This window comes from Microtus pennsylvanicus, chromosome 4 (assembly GCF_037038515.1).
Source record: "Microtus pennsylvanicus isolate mMicPen1 chromosome 4, mMicPen1.hap1, whole genome shotgun sequence".
NCBI lineage: Eukaryota > Metazoa > Chordata > Mammalia > Rodentia > Cricetidae > Microtus > Microtus pennsylvanicus.
This window is the reverse complement of record NC_134582.1, coordinates 94,721,162-94,735,191: the sequence shown is the minus strand read 5'-3', so window position 1 is coordinate 94,735,191 and position 14,030 is coordinate 94,721,162. Positions and strand designations below refer to the sequence as shown.

Here is a 14,030-nt window from a genome sequence, read left to right as displayed (position 1 = left end):
CTCTCACACACACACACACACACACAGAGGAAATTGAAATAAAAGAAAATTTTGAGAGTGAAAATGACTCAAGTTGGCAGTTTGATTCACACAATTTATTAGATTCACCTAACAGTCTTTATTTGAAGTGCTTTCAATCATGTTGTCCACGTACCACTGAAACTGAATTTCCTCCCTCCTCCTCACCCCATGGTCACTGCTGGAAATAAGCAGTTGCTTGTTTGTAAACTGTTCACCAGCTCCAAAGCTGGTACTGCTCTCTGCTAACACACAGGCTGTCATTTACTAAATGATGACAACCATTTTGCCAAGGTCAAGTCATGTAAAAGTCTGTCCTGACCAAGGTCATAGTCACTAGCCCAGGTGGCTATGTTAGACTTAAATGAATTAAAATAAAGTGAAATTCGAAAAATTCAGGCTTTGGTGGTATTGATATGGGAAGTCCTTTTGTATATGTGTTGCTTTTATTGGTTAATGGATAAAGAAAACTGCTTTGAGCCTATAGCAGGGTAGAACAGAGTTAGGCAGGGAAAACTAGTCTGAATGCTGGGATAAAGAAGGCAGAGTCAGGGAGAAGCTGTGTAGTCCCACCTGAGACAGGTGCTGGCAGAACCTTGCGGGTAAGCCACAGCCTCATGGTAAACTATAAAATAGTAGAAATGGGTTAATTTAAGATATAAGAGTGAGCTTGAAATATGTATAAACTAATAGGCCAAGCAGTGTGGTAAATACTATAGTTTCTGTATGATTATTTGGAGTCTAAGCAGCTGGGAACGAACAAGCAGCCTCTTATAACAAATTGGCACTCCAATGTGTGCTAGCTAAAATCTACATAAAACCTGAAAGGGCAGGCTGGAGAGATGGCTCAGTGGTTAAGAGCATTGCCTGCTCTTCCAAAGGTCCTGAGTTCAATTCCCAGCAACCACATGGTGGCTCACAACCTCTGTAATGAGGTCTGGTGCCCTCTTCTGGCCTGCAGGCATACACGCAGACAAAATATTGTATACATAATAAATAAATAATAAATATTAAAAAAACCTGAAAGGGCTTGGAAATTAACTCTAGACACAAAAAAACAAATTTTAGCCATATTTTTTTTTAGCTGGTAGCATGCCATAGCTCTCTTAAGAGAGGTCCGTGCTGCCAGCATGAACTCTGGCTCTTTCAGGAGGCTGAGCATTTAAATGGGGTCTGTGAGCAGCATGTTACAAACTGCTTAATGGCTCAACATAGACCTGCTGCATACTTGAAGCTGGGGCAGTGTGCGCAGCTTGCAGAGGCAGTGAACTTGCCTCCACCATGCTGGACTGGGCAGAGCAAGCAGGCAGGGCCCTGTTGGCCCTAGCCATGCCCACTTAGCATTTTTTAAAAACAAAAACTGGAAATGCCATGGAACCTCCAGAGGAGAAAAAACACAAGCTGCCAGCCGGAACCTTGCTGATAGCTAGGTCATGAGCATCGTGGTAAAATATAAAATACTAGAAATGGGTTAATTTAAGATTTAAGAGTGAACTTAAAAGATGCATAAGATAATAGGCCAAGCAGTATTGTAAACAATATAGTTTCTGTATGGTTATTTTAGGTTTAAGCAGCCGGGAATGAACAAGCGGCCTCATACAACAATGGTACCTGTCACATTTGTGGGGCTAACATACACCGTGTTGACAATGTGGATCTGAAATAAATGTCACTGTGGAAACTTGTAGCAAGTCATTTAATCCATAGAAGGATGCCAGGTAGATGCTGAGAGTTTACAGAGAGGAAATGGAGGCACAGAGAAGCTGCGTTACTTGGCTGAGTTCATACAGTAAGGAGGAGAATGAGACACAAATGCAGTTGATACTAGAGCATTGCCTAACCATATCCCATCCTAGGTCTGTTTAATAACAATAACAATAAGCAGGCAGTTTTCAGTGGTATTTACTTAGCAATACAGGGACGCTGCCCAACATTTCCCTTCCTTTGTCCTTTGAAACCTTGCTGCTCTACAGACTTAGAGATACACATTGTAATCACTACCTCTATTCTCTTCGCATGAAAGCAAAACTTAGAAGATAACTCGATGCTAGTAAATTGGAAGAACCCACCTGGAAATAAATCTAGGTCTTTCTGACTTAAAACATTCTCCTTGAAATGCCACCCACGCTGTGATCTCTGACAGATGAGATAAAAATAGCATCCCACCGAAGAATCATTTGCTGCGTTAGCTTTTCATGTTTTTGCTAAACCATCCTCTGAGGGCAATGGTTTTAAGTTGACCCTGAACTATATTTGAAAACACAGCTACTACCCACCTTTTTCTTTTTGATTTTATGAGGAAAGAATTAGATTCCCGCACCAGGGTGAAATGTGACAAGGTAGCCTTGAGGCCTTGAGATACAGTGCTGGATGATAATGGGATTTTTCTATTTAGGGTGAAACTGGGGATATACTTTCCCAAGAGAGATCCTGTAGTCCACATCTAGTTGAATCACAGGGTAGGAAGATGTGGTTGCTGGTTCCAGATGCTTTCCTCTGTGTATTTGTCTTCTTGAAGATTTAGACAACAGCAAACAGGAAATGCATAGAACAACCTACATGTTGGGTATCTCAGTTACCATAGCCTGATGATTCCCTTTGCTTTTCACATGAACACTGTTACACATCTGTCCAGAAAGGTGAGATGACGGGGTGCACCCATCAGCGCCTTGGAGCTCACACAGTCCAGAGTGTGCCCTCTCTGTTGACACAGTTTGTGCTATCTCTGGCCCAAAGCAACAGAAGGGCATGAGCAAAAAAAACCATAGCAGAAAGCCCCCTCCCCCATTAGGCATTCTTTGGGAGAAGGAAGTTCAGAGAGAGGACAAAGCATCCATCCATCCTGGTTTTTTGGCCCTTAGATCTACCCTTGAAGGGAAGAGCTGTGTCATGGTGATTGGGCCAAAATCATTGTAGAACAAGGAGGCTGGAGAGAGTATATATTTTTTCTTTTATTGAAAACATGGAGGATAACATGGTTTGGATCTCAGGCTACAACATGAGACGCAGTAGAGACATTAAGAATTAGGGCTGTGGAAGAAAGTTATGCCTTTAGGATTATGTCCTTGAAAGAGCTGCTAGGGCTCGGGCCTCTGTCTCTCTTTCACACCTTCCTGGCTATCATATTTCTCTGTCACCATCATTAAGTAACAACTGATTGCAGACTGATACTCTGAAACTGTGAGCCAAAATCACCCTTTCCGCTTTTTAGTTGATATACATGAAGTATTTGTCACACAGAGAAGGGAAAGTGGTGAGTTCCCAAGCCTTTAGCATAGGGCTCAGGGACAAGCCCTTTGTTTTTCTACTTGGCATTGATGAAAAATTTGGACATTTATGCTCCCATAGATCAAATGGAAGCTTTATCAACCCTCACCTAGTAACTGAGTAACTGTTAAGTGGTTCAGGATACTGACTGCAGCCCAAGTGGTTTCCCAAATGTTAATTTGTCCTTTGAGACAGAGGAGTATAAGTCAGGTTGCTGAGAGAACAGGACCCAGAACTCCCCTTAGCATCTTCCCTGCCTCACTCCAGAGACACACAGAGTCGGAGTTCTAAGAAGATGGCCCAGGAATCTCAGTGAGAATCATAGGTGTGCAATGGAAGGCTCCAGTTGGAACACAGTATTATAATCATTATTGGGACAAACCATGCTCCTATCTGCTAGTAACTAGGGCTACATGAAATCTGGACATGGGGTTAAACCATTGCCCACCTAGGTCAGGTAGGGAAGGGTTCCCTTCTCACAGGAGGTGAAACTTCCCACCAGGCTAACAGGCTTGGTGAGTGGATGGACTTGTCTCTCTTTCCCAGCCTGGACAGACACAGCCATGTAGGTGGAAGTGCTGGATGAGATGGGGCTTTCACTGAATTTTACTCATAGCGTCAGCAGTGGTATTTCCCTATGTGACCTATTATGACCAGCCCATAGTGGCTGTGAAGATGTTATTAGCTCCGTGCCTTCTAGGCGGGAATATGGGTCTGGAGGCTTGCCCAGTACTGTGCATGCCTGCTTTCCTCCACAGCTGCTGCTGCCCATGCTGAGCATAAGAATTACCATCCCTCATTGGTGAGAAGCAGAGAACCCCATCAGATTGCTGTTCCCACATCGTGGGTCACGGTCCGTAGACAAGTGTGTACGTAGTCTGGAGACCAGCTTGGTTCTGTCTGTGGCCTCTGGGCCCCTCCTCTCCAAAAGGCAACTGCTCGTTAACAATTAAAACGCTGGAGAACCTCCCCGCCCTGACTTAAAGCAGCTTTTGACAATCAACACATGGGAAGGCAGAGAAAACTTCCAAGTCTGCTTTTAATAAAATATACTTTTCTCATCAAAATATTTTGATAGCACGGGAAAAGCGATGTATGCTCATTAAAGTTTAATGAGCATCTCCCCCTGTCGCCTTCCATATGAGGATCCCACACCGTGACTCACGAGTGGTGGATGCTGGGCACAGTCAAACGAGAACAAATTTAACTCAAACCCAGCCTCTATTGCCATGGGAATGAATTAAGTCTGATATGCGCTCATCGGGATTAAGGATCTGGCCACTGGCCCTTGTGCTTTGGTGGCCGGTAGATTAGATTCTGATGGGCATAAGATTATCATCCCAGGATGTCTAGAGTCGCTCTGAAAAGGGAGGGGGGAGAGAACAGCTGGATTCTAGCTTCTAGGTGACTCCATTCCTCAGGTAAAACAAGAGAGTCCCAGAAGCCAACGCTTTGGGGCAAAGATTCTGTAGAAAAAGACAGGAGACCTTTGGGGAGGCAGAGAGGATCATGCTACAGACATGGTCGTGAATTTCTACAAATGCTTTGTTATCCATGGAGTCAATGACAAAAGTTTTGTCCATACATTCTAGACTCAACTAAAAATGGCCCTACATGCTTTTTTTGGTAGGTATCCATAGTCTTACCTGGCTCCCAACCTCTACCCTAAAAAGGACACTTCTTCTGTCTCTACCTCCACTGACACACTTCCTCATGCCTTTCTCTAGTATCTAAAATAGTTTCTCTATCCATTTCTACTGGTTGAATGATAATCATTCATTAAAGATAGCCTATTCTTTCTGGTTGATAATTCATTAAAGCTGCAATCGCCCTACTTTGTAACACACAAACCTTTCTGTTGAAGCTGTCACCATTCCTGCTACCTATAAAATTCCCAGTGTGAGAACGATGTAGCTCATAAGTCACATTTACACCACAAAAGACTAGAGGATAGAGGCTTCTGACCTTCCCTAGTCAAGTATGATCATGAGCCCGTCATTTATGAAGAGAAGCAACTACAGTAGGATCCAGTGACATATATCAGGTATCTATTGCAATATCTGATATGCATGTATCAGACATCCATTGCTCAGTCAACACAAAGACCCCATGACATAAGAATTGCTATTGCCTTTCTCTGTGCAGTGGGAAAACAGACTTTGAGAGCCTCGGTGACTTGGTAGGGTTACATAAACACTGTATGGAGAAAATGGGTTAATGGTTAAGATTTGCATGATAATGTCTGTTGTGATATATTTGATTACACTGTGTAAAGATATGTCAGTGTGATTGGTTTAAAAAAATCTAAATGGTCAATAGCAAGGCAGGAGGTACAGATGAAACTTCTAGACAGAGAAGAAGAAAAGGGAAATCACCAACTGGACACAGAGGAAGCAGGAGAAGAGGGAAAAGCCATGCAGTAGCATGTAGATTAATAGAAATGAGTTAATTTAGGTGACAAGAGCTAGTTAGGAACAAGCCTAAGCTAAGGTTGAACATTCATAGTTAAGAAGTCTTTGTGTCGTTATTTGGGAGCTGGCTAGTGGGACAGAGAAAGGCTCATTACAAATGCTCGTCCATAGTTTTTCCAGACAGGTTTCATACTGGACAGAATCAGAACTCCCTTTTCTCTTACACTTCAGTCTCAGCCAATGGCCTTGGCTCTGAATGAGCCTCCTCAGGAACTAGCACCCCTGCTTCTGTCATGGAAACCAACCCAAACTAAACCTCACCAACCCTGGTTCAAGTTCTTCTCTGGTCTACTAACGTATAGAATGAGACATCACTGATCCATCTTGGAGAGTTCAGTTACTCTTAAAGAACCTAGCAGACACCTAAATAAATAACCCTTCTAATTAATAATACCTAAAAAGATCCAAGATATCAGTTTTTTCCATGCACACAGTTTATTATCAGCGGTGCAATTAAATTCTATTTTGTGCTGTGGTCTGAGCACTTCACATCTTGGAAAGGATTCTCCTGAGAGCTTGGCAGGGACAAGCCATTGCTTCATAATGAGGTGAGCATGAGAGCTCTGCCTCTGGTGGGAAAGACAGAGGTCTGAGTACGGGCACAATCCCTGCTTAACACCCCCCTAAGAGTAGCAAAAGATACCTTCGCTGTGTAGCAGAGGGAGCTCAATAAGGCTCTTGACTGGGAGAGCCAGAGTGACTCTTGCTACTATAGTCCTGGGCTCCAAGCTACTGAATTCATTCTCTCATGGGAGGATAGCACCCCTGGAGTATCCCATGTGCCCGTTTTTCTGTTTAGCATTCGTTTCAGATTCTACCTTCTTCTACCTACAGAATTCTGATTCTCTTAGCCTATCCATCCTCATTTGCATTCTGCCTCTTAAGGCCGGTTGTGCAGACAGTACCCATCACAAGCGGTCTATGATAAGTGGTTGCAGTTAAAGAACAAGAGATACGATGACACAGACCTTCCTAGATGCAGAGGGAATGGCATTCTTTGCCTCAGTGGGTCTTACACAGCTTCAGGTTTGGGTGAGCCTCGTCTTGGGGGTGGTGCCTGCACCATCTACAGAGAGCCAGACTTTGAGAAGTGGGTGAGACAGTTCTCCTCCTGCTTCTGTAGCCAGGCTGCTGGGGTCGGAGGCTTAGCTCTACCTCTGGACTATACGATCTTACACAAGTTTTACAGCCTCTCTGTACTTCAGCTTTCTCACTTATAAAATGGAAATATTTGTACTGTTCATCTGGAGGAGTTATTGCGTGTTGAACCTGCAGTTTTATGTGTGATATATAGATTGAGGGCAGCTGCTTGAGCCCAGTTTGTAACCATGCAGAGGAGCCATATTGAAAGCTGCACGACAGTCGCTAGCTTAAAAAATGATTCCAGTCCATGGTTCATAAGAATCAAGATTCACCTCTCATTTTTGCCCAGTGCCTCATTTCGGGGCCACTTGGATTGTCTGATTATTTTAGGGAGGTTCATGTTAGCAGGAGCTATGCCATTTGCTCAGTCATTTTAGAGAAGAATGCTCTCTAGACACCAAGGAAAGGCCTCTAAGTCCACACCTAGATGGCATAAAATGTCACTCTCCAAGGTGACCACAGGATGCTTGCTTTCCTTCTTCCATGAGAGGAAGGCATCTTGGGTAAGGCTATGTACTGATAGCACAAGATCTTGGCCTATGCTGTGAGAAGCAGATAAAACAGGCCCCCATTTCTGTCTTCTAACCCCATCCCCCAAACTTTCTTTACCAATACCCCCTGAGTAATTTAAGAAGAAATTTCCTGTAGTCCTCGGAAAGGCATGACTAAAGTCATCAGCTAAGTGGGCAAAAGAAGCCACGGTGACAGAAACCAGAAAATTGGTCATCGTGGTGAGTGGGGAAGACTGTAAACAGGAAAATGCAGGAAGGAACTTCCTGGAGAACTGGAAATCATTTATATTTCCATTCTGTTGGTACTTACAGTATGTGGCATATTCAGCACCCCAGCTTGTATAATCCTACTGTACACAGTCAACACCTCAGAGAGTGACTTGACTGTCCAGAATGCAGGTAGGACAATGTAGGCAGTCTGCAAGCCTGACCCACTTTATTCTGAAGACACAGAGAGTTCTTAGTCTCTGTCTCCATTACACATCTTTATCTTCCTCCACAAGTGTGTTTATACCACCGGTTATATTTATATCTGCAGTCACATCTATATATTTAAATAAGGAGAGAAGAGGAGTGTTACATGTACATGACTATATATAGGATGGCTTGCTTCTTTCAAAGAACAGGAGGATCCTAGTTCCATTATGTTTTTGAAACCTCTCTCTCTCTCTCTGTCTTTCACACACACACACACACACACACACACACACACACACACGAGAGAGAGAGAGAGAGAGAGAGAGAGAGAGAGAGAGAGAGAGAGAGAGAGAGAGAGAGGAGAGAGAGAGAGACTTCCTGACTACTTTCCCCTCTTTTCTTATCTGAGATGAAATGCTCACTGACCTTGATGATGACCTTGGGGATAGTCAGCACTGTGGACTTCTGCTTGGCCAGGACATTGCCGGTTTCGTTGATGCGAGCTGTGACGAAGAAATGCAGGAGGCCCTGTTCCAGAAGGTGGCTCATGTACTCACTTGCTCTGACCAGCACCTCCTTTTTCTTGACTGGAGGGAGTAAAAACCAACAGGCTGCCATCAAGACCTGAGATGATATGGGATCTGGCTTATGCTCTCTCCCAACCCCCCCCCCCCCACATTAGCACCCAAGGCACCAGGAACACCACAAAAGTCAGGTACAAAGAGTCAATCAGGGGCAAACTCTCCTGCCTCTTGGGTGAAGAAAGAAATATAATATTCAGTGAAATCTTACTAGAGAAAAGAGTTACTGCTGGAAAATAGAAAGCCCAAACAGAGATATTAAAAGTGGAGCCAAAGGGCTTCAACCATGGCTGCTTTGACTCAGGCCAAGACAATTCCAAGATGGCGGAAGAGGAACACTGAAGTCTGAGGCCACCAAAGGCTTTTGAAGCCTCTCTCCTCTGTAATTTGGAAGACGTCTGTGCTGACACTCTGCTCTAGCTTTAGGGGCTGAGGATACGCTGTGTAGGATGCCTTGGAGGATGATGAGTGGCTTCCCTTCCCTTCCAATCTCCATGGGGGCTGAGAATAGAGAGTTATATCTGTGGCCTGGGTCCCTTTGCTCTGTGGCTCTGTTTCCCACAGCCCAGGATTCCAGAGCACAAAGAACAGTTCTGCAGGCTGAACCCGGGTATGGTGCCTACTGATGCTTTCAGGAACAGGTATCTGTTCTGTGCCATCAGCTGGCAGGCCCAGAGGTAGATGCATGAGCCACACCTTCATTGCCCCACACAGGACACAGATTCTACAAACAAGCCATAGGCCCGCCACCATCTTGGTGCTCCATTCCTGGGCTTTTGGTTCTTCCTTTCTGCAGGAGTTCTCATGACTGGCAGTTTGAGCACTTGAGTGGATCATTTCAACCCACTACAAGTGACTGCCTTGTGAGAGGGTGAAAAGCAGCCAAAAGCAGGCACATACCAGGGTATGGGATGGCATTTGACTGCCTCTGGAATGAGAGACATCTCCTGTGGCTCGTCTGTGCAAGTGGGATACTCACCCGAGGCCTACATCTACGTCTGAGAACCCAGTGGAGGGCCCTGCCATAGGTAGCAGTCCTCTGGCCTCTGGATGTCTTTTTTTCTTTCTTTCTTTCTTTTATTAATTTATTTTTTACAGTGTGTAGGTTCTCAGGCCACCTCTAGCTTTCTGATAGATCTCTAATCTTGCCTTTATGTTCTTGTTTCAGGATCAATGTAAACCCACCCAACTGGCTTTCATCCATTCTTATACAGTCTTAAACTGTCATACAATCTTGGGGACAGGGGCTCAGACAGCAGTCCCTCCCCCCTCTCTTCACCTCTCTCTTTCCTTGTTTTACTTCCACGAGCTGGGAATTGATCTCAGAGGCTCAGACATGCTAAATATGGCACCCTACCTCTTAACTATACATCAAGCCCAAATAGTTTGACCCGACAAATTCCCTTAGTCACACATAAACCCAAACAAGCACATGTCTTTTACAGGCTCTCCATGGACGGTGCATTTTGCTCCCTGGTGGTTCCAGGGATAGTAATAAACAGTGGTTTCCTCCTGGCTTTTCTTGGGGAGAAGAGTTTGACTATTAGGGTTCCTTAGGGTAGGAGGACTTGTCCACCATCCCCATACCTATCTTTGTAGAGTCCCTTGTCACCACTTACAGTCTCAGCCTCAGGGCTGACTTCTTCTCGGAGGCAGACCATTCCCTCAATCACAGCACTGGAGAAACGGGCTATGCTTCAGAGCCCCAGAGAACAGTGCTCCTGAAATAGTGCGTTATATAAGTGCCGCGTTTTGCCACTGCACAAGAAATCGTTCCAGATAAAGTTTATTAAACGCGGCAAGAGAAGGAGGAATAGATTTTCACTGTGTGAGTGGTAGATATGGGAGGCTGCCAACATCATTTACGGTGTCTGGGGAAAGCCAGGGGAGACACAGGCTGGAGCTTCCTCGTCTCTTCTAAAAAGCAAAGGCAACTAAATGTAGCCAAGTGACAAGGATAGCAGCACCTTTGAAGGTTCTGGGCGGTTTAAGTTATTCAAACTTCCCCAGCTGACTCTAGCCCACACAGTTCCATTAATCAGCAATCGGAAAAGTCTGCCTCCTATTCTACGTGGAAAACTTGATTTGCAACAGAGGCACCTAAGAATGCTTGATTAGGGGCAGAGGTGTGTGATTTTGCCGAAGAGTGGGATATACTTCAGATTGCAGCGTGCGTTTTATAGCATGCAACTGACACCGCTAAGTTTCATTAATTAGTAAATGAGCAAATGAAGAATGAGATTCTAATTCCATTGGAGTTATCTAGGACAAGCACTGGGTGCTCTGAGTGGGTGGAGCTGTATTAAAATAGACTTGGGCTTAGGCTTGGTCTCTACATGAATGACTCTGTAGAATAATGTATTACGTCATTCTACTTCATTCTAACTCGTATAAACCCATCCCCCCTTTTTAATTTTTAAGTTGGATTGGTTTATTTTGGTTTATGTTTTGAGGACATACAGTCCATAATCATGGGAAGGCCTGGGAGTGAGAATGAGAATCTGCAGTGGTTGGTCATGTTGATTCTGAAGTTCAAGATGACTTAAATCCACCCTTTAATTGGGTTAAGGAGAGTTTGACAGGGTGTTTGGAAGGTGTAGGGAGATCTGGTTGATTGTAGACAGTTTCACTCAGGGCCCAAGTTTGCACCCATTGGCTCAGTGTCCTTGCCCAAGGGGAATCTAAGTTCTGTTATCTTCATGGCCTTGACCGCATGAATCCAGTCTCAGTTTCCCACTAAGCTGGAACCTTAGCAAGGCATTTCACACCTGTCACTCGTGGAGTTCCGTCGCTTCTTCCTTTCATTTGCATAGGCCAATCAGGTGGACTCTACCTTCAGAGTACGTTCAAATTGATTTGCTCTTATCGGCAGTGCGACCACCACATTTCAGCTCAATGATTGTTAAAGCATCCTAGCTGGTGTCCAGGCTTCATTCTTGCTTCCGTGAGTCTCTCCTCAGCACAGCAGCCAGTGTGAGCTTGCTTATTTTTTAATTTAGAACATTATTGCTCTGTGTTTGTGCACGAGCACGTGAGTGGAGAACAGAAGACAATGGACCGGAGTTGGTTCTTTCCTTCCACTGTGTGAGGGATGGAACCCAGATCGCCAGGCTCGGTGGCAAGTGCCTTTACCTCCTAAGTATCTCACCAGCCTAGGTATGGTCGTGCTCAAAGTCTTCAAAGGAAATACCAACTGGAAATAAAGCCCAAGTTTGCAATTCCTTGTATGATTTCAGCTCTTCAATTTCCATTGGCTGTTTTTATTCCTATTTGAGTCTGATTTTGTTATTTTACTAAATTATAGAGGCTTGGAAATTTATAAGGAAAATATGTCTGGTTGTCTCATAAGCCATGTTAGTGACTGGAGCACTCAGAAAGCATGGTGCTGGCATAACAGAAAGAGAACTGGCCATGTGCTTGCAAAGCAACCCCACTTTATAATAAGCTGCTCTCCCAGGAACTGACTCACTCCACAGACCAGCAGCAACTCCTTCCAAGGTCAATTTGGCCCTCATCTCCTAATTATCTTCCACAAGACTCTGCCTTTTAAAGGCTCCACCTTCTATGCCTCTCGCTCTTAATTTGCTTTGTATTCTCGTATTCTACGTATCATCAGATGATATACCCTGCCTAGCTAGTTGGGTTGCTTATTGCCTTGTTCACTTACAAGACCAGAAGATCCACAAAGATTTGCACTCCCCTGTGTCCAGCACATGCTAGAACCTGGATGATCCAGTGTGCTCTCTGTTGCTGTGCTAAAACACTATGGCCAAAAATAACTTAGGGAGGAAAGGAATATTTGGCCACAGGAGAGGGCAGCCAGGACAAGGAGCTCAGCGCAGGACTCTGGAGGCGGGGACTGGAGCAGGGAGCATGAAGGAGTGCTTCTTACTTGCTTTCTTTCTCTGCTTATGAGCCAGCTTTCTTATACAATCCAGGACTAGCAACCCATGGTGGTGGCACTACCCACAGTGGACTGGCCCTCCTACATCAAGTAGCAACCCAGAAAATGGGGGTAGGCAGTCAAATCTTCTAGTTTCCATAGACAATACCATGGTGATTTTTTTTTTTTTTTGACTGCTGGCTACATCACCAAACCTAGGAATACTCATCTCCTTCAGTTTGGGTTTATTGGAATCCGGATTTTCAGGAGCAGCTTTTTATTTTCTCTATAAACTCCTCTCTGGAGGTACAGGGTTGGGACAGCTACAGTGTCTAGGGAGCTCAGGGACAACAGAGGTGTGTGATTGGCTCATAGGTTGGATGTGGCCTGCTTGCTCGTCTCTGCTTGGCCACAGTATTGCTCTGGTACTCCCTTCCTTCTCTATTTCAGCTCCACATGTCAGGTCCAGAGACCCAGGAAGTGCTTCTCAGTTTTCTCTGACTTAGCTCTCTGCCTACAGTAGTTCTTCCTGTATGCAACTGGGGGCCTGAATATTGAGCCTACCTCATATCCCCCGGAACAATGAGCATGCTCAAAATTGCAGTCCCCAATGCAGGCTTCAGCATGGTCATCCTGCCCCGCTTCAAATATCCTGAATTCTTAAGGTGATGAAACAGCACAGATAGACATATGGGAGATGGGGAGGGAGGATGGGAGAGAGAGATCCTCCAATTTGTGGGACTCTAGGCTTAGAAGATTTCAGCATTCCTTTCTGCTCATGAGACACAAAAATGGAAGAATTGAGGGTTTTCTAAAGCTCCCTCTCAATGTGTCCCCCAATACTGGGATCTGGTGAGAACCAAAGCCCTGACAGTGTTGACAATGAGACAGAGACAGGTGACAAACAGGTCCTGGAGAGACCAACATATTTGTTAGCTTACAGGATAAGGGCTCCAGTGTCATTTCAAATGCTTCATTCTTGAATTCTTTCTTGGATACCCCGGTGTAGAATGTGATGTTGCCCGAAAGATACGCCAGGATGGTGTACAGGCTGGAGCTATTGTTCTGGAAGGTGATGGTGACCTTGAAGTCCTTGCCCAGCACAGCGTTTCCCACCTCGAAGTCCATGTCCACATCAGTCCTTGATTTGACAACTCCTTCAGTGTTGAGGGCCTTTTTGGCTCCATACATCAGAGCGGTTTCAAGGGCCAGTCTCTCTTCTTCTTGACCTAGGAGAGATCCACAGATAATGACAGGTAAAGGGAAATAACACTTCACTGAGAAGACACTGACTTCAAAACACTCTGTGTCCCCTCCACCCCCCCACTGATGGCCTCTGAAAGCCCATCAACCTTTCTGTGCAGTCACCACCATTGTGTTAGGTTCTGCAAAACCAAGCTTCCAGAAAGATAGTGGCTACCTCGGCTGTCAGAAAACTTGGTGACTAGGCAAGGTATACCTGTTATGAGGGCTACTAAGGGGCTTGTACAAGGGGTCCATTCTCTAGGGACATTATTTATGGGCTTGGCAGGTGGCAATTTGCTTCCCTCCCTGAGTTCCAGTCATGAGATTAAAATTTAGGGTCTGCAAAGCAAAGAGTTCAGAGACAATGATGACTTCCTAATGTATATGTTTCTTCCAGTCCATAGAATTCCCTACACCCAAACAGGATGTGTCCCCCCTAACCCTTCTCCCATTTAATCCTTTCAATTGGATCCTTCCTGTGCTGACTTTGGGG

General features: G+C 44.9%; 1 protein-coding gene across 1 annotated transcript in view; it reads right to left on the bottom strand.

Moving 5' to 3' along the window:
• F13a1 (coagulation factor XIII A chain) overlaps positions 1 to 14,030 on the bottom strand; it is a 145,069-nt gene that overhangs the window by 17,202 nt on the left and 113,837 nt on the right. The window contains exons 12-13 of the mRNA XM_075969890.1: positions 13,234 to 13,521; positions 8,255 to 8,415 (exon numbers count right to left, since the gene is read on the bottom strand). Coding sequence (XP_075826005.1) covers positions 8,255 to 8,415; positions 13,234 to 13,521 — 449 coding nt within the window. The remainder of the gene's footprint in view (positions 1 to 8,254; positions 8,416 to 13,233; positions 13,522 to 14,030) is intronic.